Source organism: Frieseomelitta varia, unplaced genomic scaffold (assembly GCF_011392965.1).
Source record: "Frieseomelitta varia isolate USP_RPSP 00005682 unplaced genomic scaffold, Fvar_1.2 scaffold_495, whole genome shotgun sequence".
In the NCBI taxonomy this organism is placed as follows: Eukaryota; Metazoa; Arthropoda; class Insecta; order Hymenoptera; family Apidae; genus Frieseomelitta; species Frieseomelitta varia.
This window is the reverse complement of record NW_025110251.1, coordinates 466,984-494,974: the sequence shown is the minus strand read 5'-3', so window position 1 is coordinate 494,974 and position 27,991 is coordinate 466,984. Positions and strand designations below refer to the sequence as shown.

The following is a 27,991-nucleotide window of genomic DNA, read 5'->3' as shown; positions in this document are numbered from 1 at the left end:
AATATGTATAAAGAATGTTTGTAAAAACTACTTGTGTGTTTTATCTTAATATAATATTCTTTCAGATATATTTATCCTATATTTAAATATACGTATGTATTGTTTAACTATTATAAAGTATATAATTAATACATTGACAAGAAAATATTGATTAATATAAAATGCTTTTGGCAGTTCGACACTAGATTAATATGAATTACGTACTAGATATGAAATATAAAAATAAACGTTTCTTAATTATTAATAAAACATCATATCTTTATTTTTATTTCAAATTTTTTGAAAATTCGATCGAAATCAAACAATTTATGTTGAAATAGAAGTGCTTAATATGGACAACGGAGGTAATTTTATTCTAGAAATTCTGTTTCCATATTTTCTTGTCATAGTAGTAAAATATAATGTTTTAATGTCCGTATATATTTTAACTAAAATTGTATTATAGCTATTCAATTGAATTTTTAAATCTACATATGAGAGTTGTATAAAAACAGGCACATTAGAAATAATGTGTTACATGAGCACCTCCGTATAAACAGGTCTCCATTTCTAATAATACACAAGATCTTGGTATAAAATAGTTACCAAACAGTTATTGATTTATTAGTGCATTAAGGCAACTAGAATTCGAGCTGTACTCGAAACTATCACAAGTGATGCGATTATTTTTCTGTTTTACAATTTTAAATACTGTTTTTAAAAGAATGATTGATTAATGATCTCAAGCTTATATGACTAAGTTTATAATATAAGAAAATTTCAAATGAAACCATTTGACATTACTATCACAATACTCCAATCAGTAAATATTATGATCGATTATTTATGTTATCGTTCTTCAGACATATATTGTTTTACGGAAATTTAATTTAAATTTATGTAGACAAATTAAATATTATTTAGGTTCCATTTAAAAAATTCTTTTACATAAAACTTATAACTGTTAAATGGACGAACTTGATGGATTGATAATACAGTTACAAGGGAAATTAAAACTATAAGTATGTGCTTTTTAATTTAATTAAAGCATTAATGTATTACTATTATTGATACTTTTGAAAATAGAGAAGTTGTGAGTTTACTATTTTAAATAAGCTCATATAACGTGGAAAGAAAGAATTCTAAAAGGGCATCAAAATAATGTTAGTAGAAAATTCTTTCAACACTAACGCATAATATATATGTTTGTGATGATTGTACAGGACAGTTAATAATTATTCACTAAACCAAATATGCAAAGAAAAAAAAAAAGAGAATACACTACAGTAATGTGTAAAATGTAAATATGGTTACTAACAGTATGTTTGAGATGTTATTCTGATACAGTATTGTATAACATATCAAGCTAAACTATTGTACTTGTATTCTATAAATCTTATGCATTATTACTTTTCAATGTTTGGTTACATATTTACAAAGTATAACACTAGAACACAACAAATATTCTATCACATACTGGAAACATGAAAATATATAACTAATTAACATAGTAAAATAGATGGGAGAATTATAGGAATTATAGGACCTGCAAAAGTTTGTTCATTAAAGGAAAGGAAATAAGAATAGGGACACTGTAAAGTTAATTGTAAATAACTGGTCGTGTTAATGATTAGGTACACGTGACTAATATAATTAATGCGCCCAGTGTTAACTTGTGATTATGTTGATCAACATTGTTATACATAGTGCCATTTCTTCATTCAATTCCCTATCACATGAGCATGAGCAAATACAACTATGTTTTGATTTATTTTCTGCATTTTATGAATTATAATATGTTTATACAATGGATATTCTCTGTTTTATAAGAATACGATTGTTGAGTACTTGAAAACTATATAAAAATGAGTGTGCTAAGTGAAAGGTATGAAATAATACTTTAAATAGATATCATTTCAAATATTTGGTCAATATTTCGAATCATGATTGTGAGATCTAGTATCTTTTAATTAAATGGTATAAATCTTCAAAAATTTAAATTCGAAACTACTACTTTTTATCAAAATATGAACATGCTACAAAAGTACTTGTATAATTTATGTTTCTTTTCTGGTCTTACAGTTGATTAAATTGATTACACTCAGGTATTTTAAACAATTATAATTATCTACTACGTTGCATATTGGAAACAATAGTGATGAATGTATAACTACGAGTTAAAAGTCTGACACATTCATAGATACATTAATTAAAAACCTGAGATTCGTTTGTTGAACATAATTTTTTTAATTCTATATGCCTGATTATATCATGATACTAAAAATAAAACATTTGTACAATAGATAACATTATGAAATGTGGAACATATTCTGACAATTAAACAAATACATATATAACTGATGTTATTAATTACGATTTGATTGCCCCTAAAATGATGTTGAAAACAATAAAATGCTAAATGATTTGCGTATCAAATTTAACAAAAAGACAATTATTATGGCTAGCACCAGTCAGCCATATACGTAAAATCTTTAAATAGATTTTGTTCTGAATCACTAAGTGGTCTAGGATCTTTAGGTGGAGTTAGTTGCGGTTTCTCCGATGTAAATTCTTCATCAAAATTACTGACATCTTCCACAGAATGCTGAAATATAAACATAAATACTATTTACTACCAAATGTATGAACTACCGTAAAAATGAAATGGGGAAAAAATTAATACTTACAATTACTGGAACAAATGGTGGTTTTACTCGTCTTAAAAGTAAATCATCCCAAGCTATATGCCAGAAGAACGCTTGTTTCTTGACATCTTCAGCATCTCTTTCGCTACTACCCAATCTTCTAGCAGGATTTTTTCTTAATAACTATAATTAAACATAAATAATGTAGATGATTGGTATTTTATTTATTACTTTATTGGTAGAAATATATTTATATTACCCTTCGCATTATTGCAATTGCTTCTAAAGAGAGAAATCGTGGATAACGAACTTCATCGTTCACAATGGAATCAAAAACTTCTTCCTCATCGTCACCAGGAAATGGTGACTAAATAAGAAAATATTAATTGGTACATGATCTAATTTACTCAATTTAATAAATTAAATTAAGTAAAATGCTTACTTCACCGACAAGCATTTCAAATATTAATACACCAAGACCCCACCAGTCAACAGCACGTGTATATGAAGTTTCTGTAAGAACCTCGGGAGCTAAAAATTCTGGAGTACCACAAAATGTTCCTGTTCTATCTCCATATCCCATTCCCTCTTTACACAAACCAAAATCTGCAATTTTTACATATCCTTCTGTATCCAATAGTAAATTATCTAATTTTAAATCTCTGTAAATTTAATAAAATTATTAGCGTATTTGAAATAAAATCTCACAAATACTTTTATTTAAATATTTACCTGTAAATAATTCGACTTTCATGTAAATATTGCAACCCTAATACAACGCACGCTGAATAAAATACAGCTCGTGGTTCTCCAAACACATCTGCGTGTATATGCATCATAAGATCCCCTCCAGCTGCATATTCCATTACAAAACACACATGCGCCTATAAAGAATAAAACTTTAATTTTCGATATTCTACCTATGATATATATCGTGAACATAAATAAAATAATATATACCTCAGTTTGAAAACAAGCAAATAGATTTACAAGGAAAGGATGACGCGTAGCATTGGCAACTTCAAATATTCTTTTCTCTGAAAGTAATGACTCTACTTCATCCCTCGCTATTATATCTCCTTTTTTCAATGCTTTGATTGCAAAGTATTCTCCTGTATTTCTATATTGCGATAGAATTACTTTTCCAAAATGACCACGGCCAAGAACTGAGAGTAGTCTAAAGTTTTCTATAGTCATTCCAGTAAGTTGCGAATGTCTTCTAGATTCGTAGGCACTGTCTCTATATTGAGCAGGCTTATTCGGCATTTCATACACAACCTATAATCGTTAAAATGTTTTACTTACTAAAGTACCATAAGATATAATGATTAGATTTTAATTAAAAATCTTTAGTTTTAGTACAATGCATACGTATATTAGTGTATTTCAGAAATAGAATTAATTTCATTTATTAATGGTATTCTTACTATTTTATATAGAAAAACCCCTAAAGCTGTTGAATAATCAAGTATTTGCAACATTAGCGTCAAGATCACATGTATATAATATAAAATGTGCAATATTTAAAGCCTAGATACGTAATATGCATACATAGACATGCAAAAAATTTAAGTACATGCATTTTGTAAAAAAATTATTAACATAATAAAAAATTAGTTATATTCTGTTAATTTAATAAAATAAATTACAAGAACTTAAAAGAGCAATTTTATACTTAACGCGTTAGAAATATAGATGCACAAAAATTAAAAAAAAAATTAAAATAAAGCTGCGTGTATTGGAGGTATGTACCTCATCTTCAGGAAACTCGACGACAGGTTGGGGCGAGGGTGTGCGTGGAGAGGTTGGTGCAATCAGCACAGCACGAGGCTCTGTTACGAGAGGCCTTAAATTTGCCCCCTGAGGACCCCCCTTTTCCTCGTTGTGCAGGAAATCAAACTCCCTTAACGCACTCTGTAACTACATTACTATCTGCTTACTGAAAGCTACTTTTAATTGTAATATACTCTAAACTGTAATATACCAAAGTTTTATGTGATAAAGTAATAATGAATATTACAAATCGGATAATTTACATACTGAGAAAACAAATAGATCCAATTATTGAAGGGAGTTTGCTGCAACTCTGAAGAAATACTATATATTGCACAATGCACATTGCACGTTACAGTGTACCTTTTTTCACGTTGATGCTAAACATTATGCTAAAACAGCTATGCATAAAAAGCTAAGGATTAAAAATGATATATAAACTTAAAATAAGAATAAACAATAAATTTGTACATTTTAAGCATATAACAAGTTGCTGCTCATTATAGATTGCATTCTAAAATTTGCAAGATATCTATAAAAAGGTATATTTATAGTATATTCGAAGCAGTATTTTACGCAGTTGAAAGTATATAAAATGTACTAACATGCCTTCATGAAATATATAATACTATATACAAACATTAGCAAGTATATCAACTCAACTGAATATAATATATTGTATGCATATATTCTACATGATTTTTACCCATAACCAGTGTACCAAAACCCTGAACCTTTCGAGTAAAAGAAAATACTAGATAGCTTCGAAATACTTTATAATAAGATGGATAATATCTCTAAAAAGTTACAAATATAGTGTAAAATTATTTTTTATATAACATTTTGGTGAGTGTAACATTATTGCAAAGAAAAAAAAATATAAAAGTAAATTTGCTATGACTTACTTCTTGGTCTAATTTTGGTGGCGGTGGAGGTGCAGGCATTGATGGCTTTTTCGTAATTGTAGGAGGTGGTGGAGGAGGATGTTCTGGAGGACGTGGCAGTGTAGGGCTACTACTTGAAGTTGATAATCCTAAAGGTCTCGCTCCACCTAAACCTCCCTTTTCAGGATCAGGCAATTCTCCAGGCGTTTCGGGTTTATCTTCTAGCGAAGTATCAAAAACAAGTTGCAAAGGCGGTCCTAAAAAATACAGTTTTGTACAACAATCCTCTGCCAGACATTATTATAAATGCAACAAAAAACGTCTACCTACCTGATGGCGGACTTTCGGAATTTCTTGTATTGTGTAAGGAAGGAGCTGATCGTTTCAAGAGTCTACCCCAAGTTGCAACGTTAATGTTCATTTGATTAGCTCTTGGGAAGTTCTTCACTTGTTGCTTAAAGATCTTGCGTTGACGTTGCAATTTAGGTTTTCTTGAAATCATAGGATTCAAAAATTTAATTTCAGCAAAAAGAAGACCTTGCGGTTCTAGTTGCAGAGCCATTCCGTGTCTCACATCATCGATAAATTCTTCTAAACGTAAAAATTTTATAGCGCAAAGAGATCTCCAATCTTTCCAATAAATGCCTATTTCAAGTTCTCTCGACTTATCTAGTTCGATGGAAAACCTATTAAAAAAATGTATTTACATATATATTTTCGATTTTTTTATTTACAAAGTATAGCATATTTCCCACAAAAATATATATACAATGAAGACAGTACCTTTGATCCCAAGCCTGCTGGGAACACGGTCGCCAACTAGTTTGTGCTACTGTTTGATTATCCAATTTAATAACTGCCATAATATCATCTGCAATAATTATAAAAAAAAAGTAATGATATCCAGTCTTTTATAAGAATTGACAATAATTTGTAAAACAAACTTACTACTTGTTTCATCCTTAACGCTGTACGATTTACTGGAACTGCGTCCTGTAACACCTTTGACGAAACTGCGTAGATCAGGACTTGCTGGGTGCTCTCTTCTCGTACGACCAGGCACTTCTTCTGCCAAGTCTTGACATCCCATTAACCTTACCTACAATTACAAGTACATATTATTGAAACAAGAAAATTTGTAAGAAGCTGTCACTATCTAAATCTCTTTTACCTCTAATTGTCCAGTAACAGCCGCGCATCTTGAAACTGAAGCAGGCACCGTAGCTTTACCTTCCAGAGGACCACGAAACGGTTGCAACGACGTGTAGGTTACAGGAACCGGGCTAGCAGATTGAATACTAGCTAATTCCCTCTTTAATTGAGCAGCAGTACCACTGTCAGGTGGTAATTCTTGTCTTCTAAGTTCAAGGGATAATCTCAACAGGTCCAATTTTCTACTCGATTCAGCAAGACTTGCTTGAGCCTAAAATTATTCGAAACAAAATGTAAAAGAAAGGAAAATTCTGTCTCGAGCAAAAGTACTCAAAAAGGTAAGAATAAGATGACTTACGCAATAATTACTAATATAATCAACGTTTATTAACAGCATTAACAACATTAAATAATTGTGTGTACCTGTATTAGCTTATATAAATGCAGAATGTTTTAGCAGATCATAAAAATCATAAAAAAAAAAAAAAAAAAAAAAAAAACTGAGTATGGAATACGATATTTTACTCAATAAATATAACTTAAACACACGCGTTATATATTACAAAACAAAACTTTATAATATTTTTAATACAATTTCATCGAAACAGAAAGTATTGATAATTATATGATTTAAAAAATTTTTTAAAACGCACTAACAAAATATCAAGTCTTAAGATTTGTCATGCCTCGGGATCGGACGAAATATCCTCTTTTCATTCCGTAAACGAAATCCCGTTTGACGTTCGAATTCGCTTATAGAACGAGAACGTTCTCGTGAATTAAGTTCCTCAAAATGTCTTCGACAATGCTCGCAGGAACACGAGGGATTCTTAGAAGGTCCTATGTGATGACCAGGCTTTCGAAACGCGTTTACCACCGCGCCGAATATCGAGGCTTTCAAACTATGGTCGGTTCTTTCACCCTGAGGCGTCATAAAGGGAGAAGTAACTCGCGAAGGTACTTTCGATGGAAGAGGGGAAGGACTGTTGGAACCGAACGGACCAATTTGGTCACGAAAACTGTACGGATTGGGAATACTATCGCTACGCGTCGTGGAATCAGAATGATCCTGCTGTAAATTCTTTTGATTCAAAAGCTCTTGTTCCACTATTGGATTTCTATCCGTGCACTCAATGGTAGGTTTACTTGTTCGTCGCACAGTCGGCAGTTTTTTGACCATTCTTTGATTATCCTCACTGGGTACGAAACTCCATCCAACTGTACCGCTTTCGTCAGATTCTTCGCCACTGTCAGCCGACGACCACCCTATCTCGTGTTTTTTTAAATATTCTTTCATCTTTCGATTCTGCAGCAAATATTTGCGTTCGATTTCTGGCGAACGCCATTGTTTTCTTTCACCTTCTGTCTTAGCCCACATTTCCTCCATTCTTCGTATTCTCTCGCGATCGGAACTGCTCGCATACTCGAAACTATCACAAGGGCTCAAGCCCACTTTGTTAATCAGAGACTCCATGTCGGACAGGGTATCTTTAGACGAGGTAGCAATAGTCGAATCGTAATCGAATGGAATGCCCGCGTTAGAAGACGCAGCAGACAAGGGCGCAGAATCGAGGTCTCGAAGAGCACTGTACGAACTGAATTGCGAGGGATAAAGCGAGCTAAGGACGTCGTCGCTGTCATAGCCCTTCGAACTAGCTATGGAGGGCATCCTCATCGGGGCGTGTTTAAAGCTGTCGCATCGTCGTTCCGTAGCACGTTTCAGAAATGCCTTGTCATCTTGAAATCCCCTGGGCAAGATGTTACCCGCTACTTGAGTATGAGTGACTTTTACGTCTGGATTCTCGAATACGGTCATAGGAGTTTCGCATTCATTCTCGGTCGACGTATCGGTGTTTTCGTCATCATCGGAGCCAGTGCAATACACGTCAATATGCACGGTCCGCGATTTGCGTTTTGCGCTGTCATCTTTCGTTGAGGAATCGGATCTTTCCGAATCGACTGAAGGACCGATGCTCGTGGTCTCGGAAATTGTTGGCGATCGACTCTCTTGCTAAAACCAGATACACATAATAGAAATCTAAACACATCTCTGGAGATAAACGGATACAACTCACCTTCTTCTTCTTCTGCTCGTTCAACGAATGGAGACCAGTAGCTACTTTCCTTCTTACTTTGTTATCGCTGACGATTGTTGACGAAGATTCCCGGGATTCTATGTCTGTCGTTTGTGAAGATGCGTCTTTGCTGACGGTGGTCGACTTGGTCGCGACTTTTTCCTGTACACTGCTGCAGAAATGTGTACCATGTGCGCTGGAAGTGCTCCCCTCGAGGCACTCTTCGCAAACTTCCGGTACCGTGCTAAACTGCTGACGCGAAAACACATGTTGATGCGCCGATGGATGCCGCCAAGAACTGTCGTACGAATGTTTAACGATTTCACTGCTCGTTTGTTTGCTGAAACTTTCTTCCTTCGAACCGCCTGCAGTATCCACGGCAGACAACACGATGCTGCATGTGCTTTTGCATCGACGATTGTACTGTTGGGAAAGAGTGTTGGAGGGCCGGCGAGAAGGCAAACTCGAGTACGATTGAGGTGAAAATTGCCCGCTGTTATAGCCCGAGTCCGAGACATTTACATTCCGTCCTCTGGATGACACGGAGTCGTCATTTCCGGACGATCCAGATCTTGGAATGGTGAAGCTTGGCTTTGGAGGTGGCGTTGACGTGAACACTATGTTTCCCCGCTGGAAACCGAACGAGCTGGAGGTAGAAGAGGACGACGCGGTTGGGCCGGAAGTCGTAACGACTGGCATTGTCGATGACGGGCATGGTTGACTGGTATTCCATCGATATATCATGCGAACACCGCTTGAATCTGTGACAGTTGAGGACATGCTTACTGGCACCTGGCTGGATTCCGAGGTGACTGGCGTACCATGGCGAATCGTGACTTCTGCACGCACCAACCACGGTGGTGGTTGCGTGTTATTTGAGTTGCCTTGGCGCCCGTACATGTCGCAGCTTTTTTCTTCAGCCTCCTCCACGCTGTTATACACCGGAGAATATCATCGCCTTGAGCATTTAATCGATTTCGCAGCGAAAACGCATTCGCGCAACCGTTGCTCTCCTCCCTTGCGAAGAGAATCCGACGTTCTTTCGCTAATGTCGTTCCGTTGCACATCGATTCGAACGGTCGATCGTATTCGCGAAAGATGGAAGCACCGCGGCTGCTATGTGTTTCCCCTCCTCGATATCGTTTATTTTCCGCTGAATTTCAGCAGGCTCGATCGCTTAACGATCTGCCTCGTTACGTAATTTCTTGTAAAAATTGATTGAACACCTTCGAAACGTATTTTCAGAATACGTTTCACAAATCTGTGCATATATTATGTATATAGTTCTTCGTGGAAAGACGGCAGTTGTGCGATGCTACGTCTCCGTGGTCTATTTTCAGAAACAGTGTTACTGTATTCAAGCGATTTCGGAATCTTCATTCTTGTATCGCTTCAATATTACGTATCGAAATTGTAAAATAAATCTCTTGTTCGAAGTAAGCTCTGTAGCAATATATCATCTTCGTGAAATCGAAGCGTTTCTTTTCTCATCAGTGTTAAAAAATATTATTTTACATGTTTTACTTGAATTTTACTTGAAGTTTCCTGCAGTTTACACCACGATCTTTAAATATTGAGCTTAGTTACATTCATCCTCTCGTTTCTCGCAAAGTGACAAACCATACGTTACAGCAGTAACAGCTAGGTATAATTAGCACAATATAAATTTGGAGCAACGTACAGTCGAACCAAATATACCTGGAACCAGATGATACTTTTAATACCGTAATACGTGATTATAATCGTTTCTAGTGACAAATAAATCACGTATATCGAATGTCAGTTCCCTCCGAATAGAAAAAAAAGAAAAAAAAAGAATTGCTAATACTACCCAGATAGCCAGTCTGAATAAATGCACGTTTTCCTTTGTCTTAATTTTGACGATGATTTTTTTTTTCACGAAATCGTTTTCATTCGTCTTCGATCCAGAAGTATTCCAGGTCGTGCGTTCTCGCCTCCGCATCCAACATACAATTATTCAACGTGCAACCATCCTCTATTTCTGTCAGTCTGCTTCTGTCTTGGAATTCACGGAAAAAACTTGGCGTTCTAAAAAACCAGCAAAAGAGAACTATCGCATCGAACGACTAGGAACTCGGTTTTTTTTTTTGAGCTTTTTTCAAAATTTTGGTCGCCTCTTGCGTTTCTAGTAGGTGCATTTCTAGACAACTCTCTCTCTCTCTCTATCGCGACGATATCTCGCGAGATAGACACGTCAGTCTTCTTGGAGTGTAGTAAATTGGGCGCAGAAGAGTGCGACGTCCAACGGGAGTACGATTCTGGGCGGAATCGAGTCAGTCTTGAAATTCAGGTCATAGTTCGGCGCAATGGCAGAGATTACCCACGAGTACCAATATCTCCAGGAATGTCCAAGCAAAGGATACAGACATTTGTTGAGCAGATACGCGGTTGATTGGCGCACATGTCGTTAGTTTATCGCGTTGCTTACGACTGGGTTGTGCCAGCTCCCCTCGAGAGGTGGTAACTAAGCGCGACCCGAAAAGGCGTCATAGAAGACGACGGGGTAGCGGGGATTAGGCAGTGCTATTTCGAGACTGGTGCGTATACGCCACTGCTGTTCGAATTCGACGTAGTCGTCTACGTTGAACGCGCGTTCGCGCGACTTGGATACACGGAAAATCGTTAATCTACTCGACGAATACGGTTGTCGAGTCTTCCGTTTCGATTTACGTTTAGCATGCGATACGATAATGCGTCTACGTCAAAACGACGTGGATGTAATTTTCCAGAACAGACTTCTCGCAACTTTTCAAGTATCGCCTATATATGGATTTCGACTGTGAACGAGATTTTATAGATAGAAAAAGCAATAGTAATGAATATTCATCGCGTAAAAGACGCGTATGAAAGCTGTACAATGATATGACGGCTTTCAAAGGACATCACGTCTATTAAGTAGAATAAGGCATCAATAGCTTCCTTTCGACAGTGTATCTCCGTTCAGTCACAAAAGCTTTTCATTATCGAACGTCAGTCCTTACTTCTTAGTGGCATGTCGTATCATCGCATATATTGAACAGGAAATGATACATACCTCCGTTAAGGCCTTCTTATCGGCGACTTTGGCACTTTGTAAAAGACGTATCACGTTCTTAGCTCCTTCCACGACCGCGGCTTCAATCCGTAAACGATGTCGTAGCTCTTCTACCCTTTCCTCCAGCGCGAGCTCCAAACTAGGCTCGTACCTATCTGTAATTAGAATGTTCGACATTATCGATCATGTATATATATATATATATATATATATATATATATATATATATATATATATATATTTCATCGAACGGGTATCTGATCGAACGATAACAATTTAAATTCTTACACGACTCGAATGGCGTTTCGTGCTCGTTCGAACATGTTTCCCTGACAGAGGAGAATAGATATTGAAAGCACATGGAAGTTACGAAGTGAGTTACGAATCGCGAACAGACGACTTATTGAAACGCGACTGTGATGGCTCGATATCTACACGAAAAGCAAGATTGCTTTTACGTCACGCGAGACTGCCAGTGTCCTCTCCGAATATGACATCGATATAAACCATTCTTTCGACTGCTGTACGAGTCAAACGAGAAAAAAGATAACAATAGATTTTTCACATCAAAGGGATAAATGTTACATAACCGCATGTATATACATATATATAACATATGTATAACATGTATATACATATTGTAACTCCAATACACACGTGTACATATTTAGAATTTCAGTACAATCGTAAGTTTTTTTTTACACCGTTCATTATCAACGTGTTGGTAACCTAAAACAGGAAAAATTAAATGAAAAATTATTGACACGCGTAGAATTACAAGATTCACGTTTCACGAGCTTAATAAACGAAAAATTTTTTTTTTTTTTTCGCTGAGCGAGAGAGCTATCATTTTCACGAACATCCGTCATTATTTCCACTAAATTACTGTCGTATCTCATGGGTGGTCTTTGGCCTATATTTCAGCAGTTACCATGATCGAGCCACATAATACCGCGCAACTGTAGTTCGGCATGAGTCACGGCAGCTATATCGAATAACTATATACGATATAACGAACGTTAATTGCTAATAATTATGTCCTTGAGGTGACTAATTTCTTATATGCTCTGATTAAGATCCTTGTGGCTGTCGCGAACGCATGATGCAGGCGACACTACGCTCGATTTAGTACCTTTATTGCTAGTTGCCTCGCCGTTTGGCGGTGGTGCATCGCCGCGTGCATGTTGTTGCTGACGAGCTTGCCGCACCTTCATTATTCGCATGCGTAGGAACTCGATTTTGGCGCGAGAATCGTCGAGCATTTGTTGAGCCTCCTGCAGTAACTTTTTGTCTCTACCGCTTGTCAAACTCTGAATCATGTTTTCTGCTCCTTGCTTCACCTGCAACGTCAACAGAGGAAATGAATCACTATGTGAAGCGTTGGGAAAAAATATTTAATTCCTTGATATATAAGTAGTCACTCGAAACATAACTTGCTCTGATAACGCGAAATCTATAAAACTGTGATTCACCTTTTTAAAGAGAAAATTCGGCATTTTTGCTACTCTCTTGACGAGATCTGATAAGCGACTACGCGTTCCCTAAACATTGTAAGTATTCACCAGCTCGGCAGTTAAACCTATTATACTTTGGAACGGATCGCGTAATATGAGGTAGGGATACGATTTCGTTTTTACATATATCGCCGTCGACATTGAAAATTCGTTGACATTCCTAGGCTGGCGAAAGTCCAGAATCGGTGACGTACATTTTTCAGTTTCTCCAAGAGATTATCTAACACGTTCTCATCCTTTCTTGCAATTATTAACTTTTTCGCAATTCAAAAAATAGGAAATCGAAACAACATGGTTATAACGATTATCTACTTAAGAAGCGATAACTCTTGCTCTTGTTGGAATTCATTTGATCAGATTGTGTGTTACGGGTACAAATAAAATTACAACGAGAGTCCAAAACTTGCTTCTTTGATTAGTGAAAACTACTCGTATCGCGAAATAAAGAGCTATCTTTAGTGGAGAAAAAAATGCCGAGGATTCTCTGCTGACTCACAGAACGAGAACGAGCTAGAAATGTTACTTGTCTCGCCTGTAATCACTCATAGACTGATTACAATAGGAACAGTGTGAACATCATTAAGATATACTCACGCGAATATCAGTCAGTGATAAACAGCAATTGCATAAACAATTACGTAGTTATGATATTGCAATAATAATTTTACATATCTGTTCTTTTAAATTTGACACCTACAATTTTATTACAAAAGATATTTGAAACTTGATGTACAAATTTAAACTCGTGTCTAACTTTAACCATGAAATTTAATGTTCATCTAATCCATCGAGTTACAATCTCGATCAATCTCTTTTATAATCCATAGTGGAGTTTTCTTTATTTTTGTTTTTCTCTCTCTCTCTCCTCTTTTTTTTTTTTTTAACGTATGTCTACCTTGAGTTCGATATTGAGCTGCTTCTCCAAGGACAAAAGACGAAGATCCGTGAATAGACCCTCCTGACTCGGCGACGACGGTCCCATTGGTGACAGAGGCGTGTCTGAAACGAAAATAGGTAGTGAAAATAAAAAGCTACTTCTTGATCCACTCTAGGAAAAATTAAACTACAATTGATTCTCGTTAAAAAAAAAAAAAAAATAAAAAAAAAAAAACACTAATACCCTCCGTCATTTACAATAACGATATCGGTGCAATCAAGACATTAAACGTCTTCGAACAAAGATTCTCGAAAGTTCGTTCAAGATATTCGAGATTGATTAAAAATATAACAAATCTGTGAGAACGGCATTCTATTAAAACACGATTTAGCGTGGGCGTCAGCAGCTCGCACTAGTACATCTTGTTACATCTCGGCAAACGCCTCGAGTGTCCAATAGTGAAATCGCAAGGTACTCGAATCCTACTTCCTGTAACCCACTAGAGATATCTCCGAGGCTGGCTTAGAACTCCCACGTATTTAATGCAGTGCCGCCAGGCACAATGCGAACGCAGAAAAAGTGCTACTCTTCTTTGTTTCGCGCGTGTAGACGAGCGCGCGCACGCCGTTGTTCGTCAATTTTTCCCATCGCCAGTTTTCACTGGCACTGAAATCTCGCGTCGCCAGCCGACGCTATAAATGCTCCATCGTCGACCATAAAATGAAAACCTTTACGGCATAGTAAATCGCGAAATTAATAGTTGCCGACGATCGAACGTCTTACTGTCGCTCCAAGCAAAACGAAACACACAGATGTAAAAAAAGAAAAAAAAAAAACACGTAATTGACGTATGATTTACGTAAATGGTTAGCGTGTGTAGCAAAAATCTGCATGAAAATTTGCGCGAACTTTATACACAAACATGATTGCTGAAGGTCAAAACCCTGACGTCTCTATTACCAAGATTTAACGTTTATCTTTTATGGCGCGATTCAACGAATGTAAATCAAGGTTACGCGCTATGAAATCACAGACCGTTCGATTTGTGTAAAAAGTAATTGGCGTTGCCATTAAAATATACGAGCAAACAAATTTGTCGTTCATGTCGCCGTCATGAATTTTCATCGATTTTTACTTTTAATCGCGCTAAAATAAATCTAAATAAACTTCCACGAGTACTCGTTGCACAAGTCGCAATGGTAAAAGTAGATTACGGTAAGGTGAGGGCGGAAACAGTCTGAAAAACGAGTGTCAGAATTATAAGCGGGGTTTCCGGGCGAACCGGAACTTCGAACAATTACGGCAATCAATTCCATTTACGTAATTATATCGCCGGTTTGCGAAACGTAGGCAACTCTCGTTTTAATATAGATATCGGACACACCCCAATACTCATTTCTCTCTCTCTCTCTCTTTTTTTGCAGTTTCTATATTCCGATCGCAGCAAGACAAAGGATATACACAGTAATGTTTCTGCGACGTACATGCAGTTTCCCGTGTTTCGAAATATTGGAGAACGAAACGTCGATATTTCATTTGCACGAAACTCGTTCGCCGAATTCGTGGCCCCGAATACCAGCGTGTGTGGGTGCATGGTATTCGAAGAATCATCGCGAACGAATTTGCGCGACTTTCCTTCTCGTTCTTTCGAATTCTTTTTTCTTTCAAATTCGCCAGACCGAATCGTGAAGCTCCCACGGGAGAGGATTAACCATCGATATTAAGCGGAGATTTAACCAACGGCACGAGAAACAACGGTAATGACGTCGTACCGAGTACAGAAACGTGCTCACCGCCGACAAAGACGCGTAAATGCACACACGACGCCTATGCACGGGGACAAGCCGCACTTGCACTCGTCGGTGCACGCGCTTGGCTTGACATGTCCGAATAAGGCAAGCGCCAAGAGGCGAGACAGAGAGGAAGAGAGGAAAATAAGGAGGATATCGGCCATGGGAATGCATACGGGAGCAAGCGTTGCTGAGAATCGGCTCGATTCGATCGATTCCATCCAGTGCGACCAGTTCTCCGGGAAACGAAGAAAACTGAAAAGAAGGTCGCAGAAAGAAAATTTACGTTTCAAGTGTACGATGAATATTCAATATTGCAAGTATCGTTAGAATGAAACACGGAAAACGAAGCAAGGTTTAACACTAGAACTACCGTAATGGTCAAAATAACTAATTCATCAATTTTGTTAGATCTAGGACATTTTTAGTAGATGTAGAACAATATATTTTTGGAGATTTAAGTGATTTTTTTATAAAATATATATATACATGAATGAAAGCTTGTGTATTTTATTGTTTTTTATAGTTTTTATATTTTTTTCTATAGTTTTTCTAGTCCTTGATAATTTTAGTGTTAAAAAGGAATGAGGAAGAATAACGTAGAGTGTAGAGCAAAAAGTGACACAGAGGAGTGTGTTGGAAATGAGGATGAACAAAAAAAAAAAAAAAGGGAAATTCGTAATAGAAGATGGAAGGCGAAACAGTGGAAGACAGGTCTTAGGACAATGCCGCATCGAAGAGCACCATGAGCATAACCATGTCATTAGCACAGTACCAGAACACGTGCCCCATTATTCTCCATTTTTGCAAGCAAGGGTCGACGACAAAGGCTCTCCTTGTTTCCAGGCTGCAGAACTTCGTACGGTTTGCGCTCTTCCATCCTTTTCGATCTGCTCGTTCGAAACAATGAATGGAATTATTGACGCTCTCGTAATTTTTACCACGCGTAATTTTTAAAAACGAGAGACACCCGAGATGAGCTGTGTGTATTTTTTTTTTTTTCCTTTCTTTTTCACTTCATCCGATCGGTGAGTCGCCGATCTTCTTCACCGGTTTGACGAGCTAGGGTGCAACGCACGCAACCCTTCGGAACGATAGAAGAAAGACACCGGTGTATTACCGCGTCTCCTCGTGTGTGCATAATTTGCTTGCATGCATCATCTCGTCAGGGACAAAAGCATCGCGTGAAACTTGCTAACTCAACGCCGAGCCGCCTCACCGGGGAATTATATTTTCCTTTCCCGTCCCCGAGTCCGCACAATCTTCTCTCCCAAGTTATCGTAACTACGAACGTTCGTGCAACGCGTGGAACGCGTTGCTATTGCGCAAGACGCCGTTGCCTGCCCATAGGAAGGAATCGTATAAAGGTACATTATAAGTAACGAGCAAAGATACGTGGTAATTAGAGAGAAATCATATACGGAGTATCGTGAAAAAAAGAAACGCGCGCGTTCGAAGCGAAATTAAAAATTGTAATCGCCGCTCGCAACGACAGGCTGCAACGCGATTTCCTCTCTGCACTCGACTCGCGGCACTCCGGAGTGACTACTCTCTCCGCGCGTCGCCCATTCATGATTTCGCCTGCAACGTGCGTACCGGCGCTGCTGTATTTCCACGTATCCGTGCGATTCACACAGACGCGCGTTCATAAACCGTAACCTGGGGGCCAGACACTTCCTACGGCATACATTAATATGTACGTAAGGAGTAATTGTGTTCCGCTGCAAAAGGGGATGGAGTGTGGCCTGCAACATCCTTATTACGGGACTGATTAAAATAATTAGCGTGACTAGAAGTTAAGCGTGAACCTGCCGGCCGGTAGGTACAGAACGTACAGGAGGATCAACAGCGATGCTGGTATCCTGTCGCGTAACAGTCACTTGCATCAAGTGTCTTGCGGTAGAACGTGTTATTAATTGGCCTAAACCATTGCTCAATCATTGTGCGCTGGCACAAGTCGATGGAAAGAAATTCTCGAGGTCTGAGAACGGACGGGTGGTCTAAACATGGCAAGCGATAAATTTTCGTGTCCTCCGAAGATGAATAATCAAAAGAACGAATTTGTCACGAGACTACGTGCCAGAACGAGAAAACAGCATTTCGAGGTAAAGACAAGATCTCTCTGAAGGCGACTCTACCCAGGATAACCGCCAACGTTTAACCATAGCGATTTAAGTTATTAGCATAGGAGCTACCGTTTGCGTCGAAACGAGAAAATTACGCGCGACCGGTTTCCATTTGAAAAATATTCCGGTTTAAAAACCTTCCCCGTGACCACGATTGCGAGCCTACTAAAATCCTATACAAGCCGTCAATTAGCTGATATAAATCGCAATCGCTTATTTGCGGCCGCGAATGATCGACGAGTTTACGAACGCAAGAAAGCGGTAGGTTCTGAACCGTTCGCCTCGATCTTGTAAATTATTGCACGGACAGCGTTCCGGAGAACCGTGGAAAGCATCGTAAAACAATTTCAACGAAGGCCTTTTTGATAAGCTTGATGGAATAACTGGCCATATCAGTCAAATCTACGGCCAGTTTTCTCTCATTCACCATCCGTAGGCGTCCATACGTAGACTAACGTAATCGCACAGAAGCAATTCGTTCGCATGCGTACACCGTGTGTCAGTTAACATACGCCAGCACACGAGACTTTTGCAATTCGTGACTCATAAAGCCTTATCGATGATTGATTTTTATTTTTATCAGGTTTACGACGATACCGATATGCCGAGAACGTTTGAACATTCAAATCATAGGTATCGCAAGAAAACGGAATGCCAGGAAAAGAAGGCGAGTACGTTAAACGAACTTTTCATTCGATTACACATTGTACGTACATTTCGCGCGTTTAACGAATTTTAACAGGAGCATTACGCGATCTCTTTATTTTGGAAAAATTACGCAACTTCCTGCACTCGAACGGTGATGAGACGCGAAGCAAAAATAGGACGACGCGTTATGCCGACAAATGCAAACGTCGAGGCTCAAAACGCGCATAAAACCAACTCCGCGTGCAATAAAGTTCGCGCTGGTCTGAGTTTAGTGGCCACCCGGTGAAAGGATAACAGAGCGTGGCTCTACGGCTACGAATTTTTCGCAAGCACGCTACAAAATACCCGCGAGAGAGAAAAACTTTCTGACCGAATCCGATGAATCGCGAACGAACGGACGAACGAAGGAACGCGTCATCGAGATCATCCGGAATCCGGACTCGGCCGCCCCGTGTATACGGGGCATATAACGTGATTTGCGTTACGGAACGCGGGAATTATGTAACGCGTTCCGTTTATTTAGAAGCGGATACGCGCAAATGTCGCGCGAGAAACGATAACAGCCAAGAAAGAGGCGTTACGGTTACAACGACAACCTTTTACACGCCATTATTATTACTTCACGTACCGATGCCGATGCCGATGTATCTCCAGCTACGATCGGAAACAATGATTCGAGGAGTGAAATTTACAAACTTGACACGAGGATCGTGCACCAATTATTTCTCACGGTACAAATTGCGCGCTTGTGTATGTTTATACCACGTAAAACAGACCTTGATCTGCCATTTCGGTCCGTGCCAGAGAGCATTCGTTGAAATGATCGATCGAAAAGTTATGTTTCTTCTCGAGTAGGTACGAGGCAGTGCGTGATGCGGCGCGGTCAGGAAGAAAGGAAACTGCTGAATTGACCGTCATTTTGATAAATATACGCTGAACAACGAAATTATCGTAATTTTCGAGGAGAAGGAGGAGAAGGAAGAGGAGGAGGAGAAGATGGTGGAAAAAGATCGACGTGGCCGAGTATTCATTCAATTCATGCGTGTTGCGATACCTCTATCGTCCATTACATTGTCGGTTATTTCTAAAAAAGTTTCTAAAGATATTCGACGACCGAAGTGTCGCGTAATTTTGCGTCGACGGCCGAGAGAGTCTCGGGAGGAAGCAGGTAGTGGTACCTAAAAGGGGATAAGGGAGCAGAGAGAGGGCCCGAGGGCCTTCTTGATATACGACAGCGTGGAATGCGAAAGCGTGGGTTCGCCTCGGTTCGGCTGAAACGCGATCTCGATCCACATCGAAGCGGGCAAGGGCCGCGGGCTAAATACGCGCGCGAGCGCGCAACGGTACTCCGCGCGAGCGATCACTCGACCGATCGCTTCTCGTAATATGTTGTTCAATGCATCACGCACGTGAACGTACGTATAGATGTATACGTGTATATCGTATATAAAAGCGTTTTCACTGTCTCCCGCGAGGAGAACGCGTGTTACATGCACGTAGCCAGAACTCGAAGAACTGGAAAGTGAACGAGAGAGCCTTGGTGCTCGTTACGTTGCTTCCCTCACGGCGTCCAATCGCCGGAGGAAAGGAGGGAATATGTACTTTCTCCTGAATCGGTGGCACCGTCTCATCCGCGATATCGTATTCTAAGTTCGTATGCTTTCCTTGTTGCTCGAGACAATAGTGGCAACGGCGTGGAAGAAAAAGGACGAGGAGGGAATAGTATCTTTAAGAGATACGAGGTTGAAATATTTCGAGAAATATTGTTACGGGGTGTATTGATGAATCAATGGTTGTTAATGCAGAATGGCGATGATTCTATCATATTTCAAACTATTTTATAACATAGCCTGGAGAATAGATCTACATAATGAACATGAAGATGATTTTTACGAGGTGCTTGTTGCACGAAGTTGTCTCAACTTTTTTGTCTGTCGTAATATTAACGCCACTCTGAGACGTCGGAAGTGTAAAACGTATAATGCAACGAAGTTAGTCGTATGATTAATAGAACGATAAGGAGCCGTTTTAAGGGATCGAAACCAGTTATTTCTCTGGACAACGACACAGGGAGCCTAGCTAGAGGTTGTAGTTGCATTGTCAGGATTGTTCTGAATGGTATAAACCCGTCGCAGAAACTGAATGAAATGGCCCGAAGGCAAGTTGCTAGTCCCGGAATATATGATGACTGACTTAACTGGAGTGGATAGAGCGTCTGGGTCCACGGTATAAATAGATGCTACCACTTACCGTCAATTCAAAGAGAACACAAGACTCGAGTTGCTCGCTAGTCGCGAGCAAGTACGAAGCCCCGGGCACGTCACGAAGCGGCACCGATAGCTAAGTGCCACCCAGTGGCGTAACTAGCCTTTCAAGGTCGACCGATCGAGAAAAGTATCTTGATTTCGAGAACACGATACCAGCACCGTCCCGTGCTGTTCATGTTAACCTCTGACAGGTTAAAAAGCACATTATGTAAGGAGTTTTCGAGATTTCGAACTTGTTCTCGATCGAGAATCAAAACATATACGGATTTGATATTTGAAATATAATTGAATAAAGAAACGTTCTTCCCTTATTAAGAAGATAAAATGCTTCAGTGAAACAACAAAAAAAAAAAACGCTCTAACTCACGTTACTGCGTACACGTGGTTATGTAATGATAGGATTCCTAAGAAATAAATCGATCGTGATAATAGATAGAGCGTTACGCTACACTATATATTGAAATTCGACGTTACGCCCGTGACTATTCAGAGTACCATGACCCCTGATTACGAGGATCGGAGTTAATCGTTCCTAATTTATGTCCAACGACTGTACAGCTAGTATGCCGGAGTATTCTAAGCGAGGGAAATGACCAGCCGCACTGGCTGGAAATGCCAGGAGAGTACCGTTTCCGGAATAACGTATCGTTGCGACTGTAAACGTGTACGCGTGTCCTGTGGGCAGCGATCGAGCCGTTAAGAGTAATCTCTCAAAAAGTCGCAGACGGTAATCCAAACGGTTCCAAAGTCCAAAGTGCATGACTCATAGCGTAAACAAGCAAATCACGCGTGAAGCGGGCAAATTGGATTTTATTCGCAACCAAGATATACATACTTCTCACAATTGAAAGCCAAATTCGCCTGTTTGAGAGCTTGTTAAAAACGATTAAAAAAAGGCACTGGGAAACGCGGAAAGTATAGACTGGATTTTTTAACGAGAGTCTTTATCGATGTCTCGATCGCTTAGCAAAACGTTTATGGCTCCACAGAGTTGGACATGGTCGATTTGCCAGTTCCGATGCTGTAATAAAACAGCAACTCACATGCACGGTTGAGCTTTATAAACCGAAGACGTCTCGATGGTTCGTTAGCGGGTAGAGTTATTAAATGGTTGCTCGTTAACGATACAGAGATAAAGAGAGAAAAAGAGAGAGAGAGAGCAGCGGTAGCGTAACAGGAGGCAACATGCCGAAACACATCATTAAATAAGCGAAAGCAAATCGTTAACGTTCTTTAACTCGTCTGCTTTAGAGAATAATTGCGCAATTATAATGGGATCGCTTATCGAGACTGTTCCTTTTTTTTTTTTTTTACAATACGCCATACGACGATATGGCGCCACGCTGGATCCCGATTTCACACGGTCACTCCGAAAAATCCTTGAACTCGTTTGTAGTATCGATGGGTTGAACATATTCGCGCGCACGAACCGCCAGGCCGAAGCAGTAATTGATCGGCACGAAGTCTAACACGCGGCATTACATAAAACCCGTTTAGGCGCGCATGAGTCTGCCTTATCCTCTCGGTCAATGCCATGCAGCGTTAAGGTGACTACAAAGATGGTATCTGTCGGTTAGCCGTGCGAGTTCTCTTTGCCTTACCTTGACCGTTCGAATGATTTTGCTGGGGCGACTGTGGTTGGCCCTGCGTCAATATAATTTGACTTTCCAGTTGTTGAAGCTCGGCCTGCAATTCGTTCAGCTTACTATTCGACTTTTTCACGATCGTCGCCACGTCGGAGAGCGCTTTACGATCGGTCGCCACTTCCCTCAGCTTCTCGGCGCCAGCCTTTATCTTCAACTCCTGCAACCAAACCAGCGAACGTACACGTTCCTCGTCGTTTTATGGCGAGTCTTTTGTGTTACACAGCCACATTCGGAATAAACATACCCGCCATACACATTGTTCGATGGTGCCCGAACCACAAAGGAGACGGAATTTCGCTCGACGAGATTCACTCGAGCACGATATTATCGATCTATCGATCGTCCGAGTGTGTCCACTCGTGTGACCACTCCTCTCACCAGGCAAATGAGACGTAAAATTATACCCGATCTCGCGCTACGGAGCTATCCTTTCATTCTATTAACTCCTATTATGTTCGCTGTACAACTTTTCCCCCGGTGAGCACACAAGACCTGACAAGACCTATATCTCCTAATCACGACTGACCCGTGAACAATATTTGTGAGCGGCATTTAATAAAACGATTACCTGCTCCAGGAGGAAAGTAAAATTGTTTCGTGAAATGTTTCACTTCACCTCAGGGAGCAAGCGTGATTTATGGCTGCTTGTGTACGCTTTAAATGCATGTCCTTTACCTCCGCGAGAAAGACTTACGATTGCATTTCGGTATCAACGTGTAACTATATATATATTTTTTTTAAATATAGCGAGATTTTCAACATTATGTATGAATGCACTGTATTCAACATATAGCTATCTATACCTCCATTCCTTTTCTTCAATTTCTATCTGTACTGTACTGCAAATAAGTAAATTTCCTACCAACGTTCAATTTGCAAATACATCCTGCTCCAAACAAATCGTGTAATAAGCCTAGCAAACAACTCGGCAACATTTGTAGTCGTGGCAAACTATCGAAACGACTTATTATCGATTTATCATCGACCGGATCGGAAATGTGGCGGCGTTTTAACGCTCGCGATGTCGTAATTTCTTATCTCATTTTTGACCAGCGAAAGAGAGGAAGAAAGTTCTTCGTTCTCCTCTTTTCCTCTTCACCCCTCCTGCAAATAACCATAAATTCTGGCCCGGATCCATTAGTCACGTGGATCGTGCCGGTTTTCAACGGGCGTGCCACGGATCGACGGTGGCCTGACACATATCGGATTTCTCTGTTCTTCCCCTGGGAAGAAACGAAAAAGGAGAGATGCAACGATGCAGAGAGGATGCCACGTTATAGAGCGAAGAGAGGAAGAGCGAAGGAAAGGATACTCCTCTGCCGTGCAAGAGATCGGTGCTCGTGCGAGCCGCGCTACCGCGTACATTGCGGTCTACAGCGAAAAAGAGAGCTTCGGGGAAGAGACGTAGCGCCGAGAAGGATAAACGAAACTCGACATACCTTGCGTATTTCTCGGCGTATGTGCTCCCGGAGCTCATCGAGACGAGCCGGCAAGGGCACCTGGTCACTACTAGCCACTCCATACTTGCTCGACAGTTCGTACACCGGGTGCCTGATGTAATCGCCCTGCAACAGATTCCAAATTCGATTATTCGAATCGGCGTGCTGTTTCTTTCTCTATCTTTTTCACGACATTATTGTGATCGTTAAATATAAGTACGCGTATTTAAAAAAAAAAAAAAAGAAAAAAGAACAGAAAGAAATGATAAATTATTAAGATTAACCGTCGCCCAAAAATATTTATCGATATATAGCACGCGAAGGTATATCGTGTTAATCGCGTAGGTGCGTAATATTTAAAAATGGAACGTTTAATGCCGCTACTTTTTATACGGTACAATAAAGCACGAATTATCGTATAATTTCACGAGGATAAATTTTCCTATCTGGTTAATAACGCAAGCTGTTAGCAAGATGCTTGTTTAAGTTCAACATCGTCCTACGTTCGCGTCTATTTTCGCGTCGCTTAATCCTGCCGGTGACATTTGCATTTTTCCGTGAACATCGAAAAAGAAGGACTGGGCTTGTGAATTTGCGAAGAAAAACAGCGTGGAATATAATATACCTTTACCGCGGCCGGAAATTGTCTGGCGCGTTGCGGCGGATGTGCACACCGGTGTCTACTCCGCGTTCGACCACGGTTATAAACTCGTACTGAGCCGCGGAAAATATTGATCTTGAAATAAGTATCGGTTCCCGGCAGTATCGGTATCCTATACGCCTGTTAGCGAGCAACTAATTAATGACCGATTGTATATTTAAATTATTCGGCTCGTGATTATGACGCTCGACCAATTTAGTGACGCCATCGTGTTATCGCAATTCTATGCGTCTATACCTATATCAGTCAATAAATAAATACAGTTATTGGAAAATTGAGCAGCAATACGTATCGTAGCTTTTCTTATTAACGTTATTTAAACACGATACACGAATAAAATTTATTTTAAACAAATATTGATATTGCATCGTGTCCGATTCGCATAAAATAAAATCGGCTGATTTGTCAGTGGCACGTGTTTGACACTTGACCTGCGTGAGTGCATGGTATGAAAAATGTTAAAGATATTGAATGATATTACCGTGCATGGTGCAATACAGCTCCAACGTTGCTTGGATTTGCTCGACTTTCTTACTGACGTACTCGCCGTCTTTTTCTCATCATGCAGAGAAATGAACGACATTGTTCAATTTTCCTATCCAATCTTATAAATAACGCTATTTAATGATTTTTCCTTGGCTGTTTTTATCAGAAGATATAAATGTATCAGTTTACTGAAGACTGTATCTAATTTTAATTAACATTGCACTCACGTTCACAGAGATCAGGCACTATTAACTTTCCCTTATTCGTCAAAGGATTCAATGTTTCGTACGAGTAAAACGAAATAAATAAATGCGCGTTAACTATGCAATCAATCATTAACGCGTAACAGTGAATGCGTTCAGTTAGGATCTAGATTGCACACTTCAACCACCTGTTGCGACTAACCACTATTCTACGAACGTTATCTATACGACCAACTTCGCAGACGAAACTTTATGAATTTATGAAGTTTATCTTTCCATCAGAATATCGCTGTTTATTGAATTCCAATGGATCTACAATTGTCAATGCGTACGATTAACTACAGAACAATATTTCTACGTGACTGATTTGAGGATTTCTATATACTGACTAAAGACTTTACCAATGCTTTATCTCTTATCGTTACGATAACAGCGATTCTCAACAGCAAATGTATTGCGATTTCGTCAAGTGTATGTACTTAACGTAACTCAATAGGAATCTAGTTACACATCTAATAATTATGTATACATTAGACTTCAAGTTGTGTTTGTCGTGTGATAGTTTGGTACAATCATAATTATAAAATCAGAGCGACACTCTTGTACCCTTTGCTGCAAACAATATGACTCAGGCGTATATCCTATTCTTGTAATCGTTCGTTCGCGCGAGGCTGACACACCTATAGGTTACTTATAAGTTCGGAACTTTGACGACAGCGGATTCCAGAAAAGTGTGTGTTTATGTATTCCATTTGCAAACCGTGTACGATTGCTAATAAAGATAAGTTTAATCACGGCTTGATTCCTACTATTGTCGCTATTAGGCCGTTGCGGATATCGTTTTAAATTTCCCGCCATTTGGTGCATTTCAAATATGTTATTTATCTATGCTATTCTGAAATCCCCGCCACCCAATGCAGTTACTATTTTCTTTGGCAGTGCCAAACAGAGGATGGAGTAAACAATTTTGAACAAAGCCAAATTCGCGAGAGATTATGTTTCAAAGTTTTTCCATCGTATGGGAAGAGGAGGGGGGATTTCTTAATACGACAATTAGATACGATTTTCATGATGGACAATAAAATTCTGACGATAGGTGAAACGATTTGAAGAAGCAACGAACCCTTTAGCAAACGTGTATCTCAGCTGTATGTGAGTTTGACACACTGACGCATGAGCTATTTTCATGCATTCCGTAATATGTATGCCATGCATAATAATCCCAAGAGGTCAATAGTCGTCGCAAACATTAGTATATATTACAGGTACATAAAAATTATCCCAAAATTCGCTGATATTTAAAGCTTTATCAATTTTAAGTTAATATACATAGAGTGGAGCTAAACGTTGAAATTCAGAAAATAAAAGATATGAAGTGGTTTGTTTTGTGACATTTGCATTTAGCTTTACAGTTGGAGAGTAAAAAAGTTTTTTACTATGTGTATTGTAGCAAACAATGTCAATGGAATGGAAAAGTTCCGCTCTTCAAAAATTCTAATCATAGCTATCTATGTCATTATGATTAATCGTTACAAGAAAATAGAGCTCGAGATGAGTGTAGCGGTGAGCGGTGGCTAACCAACGTATACTATTTTATTTTTGGGTTACGCACAGCGCAAAGCATCTGTTAGATTAGCAAATTGCGAAAGCGTCGTATATATGGCGAAAATGAATCAATCGTAGAATTAATACTTTCTGAATTAAATCGAATGAAATGAACTTTCCATATTTCGTTATCACGCGATGATAAACATGTCAAAATTCAAAAAAGAAAATAGTAATAAAACAGCTTCTTAAATATTTGCCGAGCAACACGACTCTTCTATTGGAGAAGTTTAAATTCAATACAAAAATGGTAAAATTAAACCAATAACCATAGGTGCAAGGATTTGATCGTGACGTTCGTGATGTATTAAGCCAACGCTGTTTCCGCTATAATGGAGTTGTTGCCGTACGCTCCTGTCAGAATGATTCTTATCCGTTATACAACTATGCTTTGACAAACGTGTCTTGAACCGCACACCTATGCCCATAATGTCAGGAAATACCACTTGCCAAGAGAAACAGGTGCTACCAGGAACTGTATGGAGAGTTCTTGGAATAACCTAAATAAATTAAACTGATATCAGGTGTGTAGAGGCTGTTATGCCTCGTTTAACGTAAACGGGGCTGAAGGCCTTTACAGTCGTGATTCACGAAGAAATTAGTGATCATCATTGTCTTCGAAAACATTCCTCGAACTTAAAGGCAAGTGCGCGTTGTCGGCATAAGAATGTAAGAGGAAGAAAGAAGTAAATACAAAGTGAGTGAATTACGCCCAAAGCGATCTTTTATTATGGCGGCTGGAATCATTGGTCGGGTGGCGACCAACGCGCACCAGTTCGTAAAGAGAGCGTGGATGGACCTGCGACTCACCTGATAATAGCTTGATTCCGCCATCTTGGACACTATACTCCACTCACTCACTCACTGCTTTCTATCCGTCCTTTGTGCATGGAACGACGAAGTCCATTGTGTTTACGCGAGTAATGTACGCTGCACTACCGAGATGGTTGGAAATGTCTGCATTTCATATATTACCACACACGCTCGATTTTCCTCACGAGATGTTTTCAACGTAAATCTTTGAATAGGAACAGACAAGAAGTTACTAACACAAGGAAATATGAATGAAAGACGCGCCGCTCGCGAACAAAATGCAGACACGAGTGCATTCCACCGCACCAGACTAAAGACTGACGGAAAGTGCCGGGCCAATCGTGGTCCAAAGG

The 27,991-nt window shown here is 39.3% G+C and overlaps 2 protein-coding genes across 4 annotated transcripts; both read right to left on the bottom strand.

The window, feature by feature from the left end:
- Positions 1–418: 418 nt before the first annotated feature.
- On the bottom strand, positions 419–27,968 carry LOC122533126 (serine/threonine-protein kinase N). Of its 3 annotated transcripts, none has more exons than XM_043662527.1 (18): positions 27,636–27,968; positions 23,871–23,996; positions 22,387–22,588; positions 13,973–14,076; positions 12,696–12,903; positions 11,564–11,718; positions 6,453–6,704; positions 6,230–6,380; positions 6,065–6,152; positions 5,612–5,967; positions 5,303–5,538; positions 4,377–4,544; positions 3,585–3,902; positions 3,357–3,508; positions 3,067–3,286; positions 2,884–2,991; positions 2,667–2,807; positions 419–2,584 (listed from the first exon to the last, which is right to left on the bottom strand). In XM_043662527.1, the coding sequence occupies exons 1-18, from the start codon at positions 27,657–27,659 to the stop codon at positions 2,441–2,443; spliced, it is 3,153 nt and encodes a 1,050-aa protein (XP_043518462.1). In that variant the 5' UTR covers positions 27,660–27,968; the 3' UTR covers positions 419–2,440. The 3 variants fall into 3 exon arrangements, with proteins under 3 accessions (XP_043518462.1, XP_043518461.1, XP_043518463.1); XM_043662526.1 differs by lacking the exon at positions 27,636–27,968 and adding an exon at positions 25,013–25,151; XM_043662528.1 differs by lacking the exons at positions 4,377–4,544; positions 27,636–27,968 and adding an exon at positions 25,013–25,546.
- On the bottom strand, positions 6,799–11,557 carry LOC122533127 (uncharacterized protein YMR317W). The gene is made up of 2 exons (XM_043662529.1): positions 8,509–11,557; positions 6,799–8,444 (listed from the first exon to the last, which is right to left on the bottom strand). The coding sequence occupies exons 1-2, from the start codon at positions 9,406–9,408 to the stop codon at positions 7,104–7,106; spliced, it is 2,241 nt and encodes a 746-aa protein (XP_043518464.1). The 5' UTR covers positions 9,409–11,557; the 3' UTR covers positions 6,799–7,103.
- Positions 27,969–27,991: the final 23 nt, after the last annotated feature.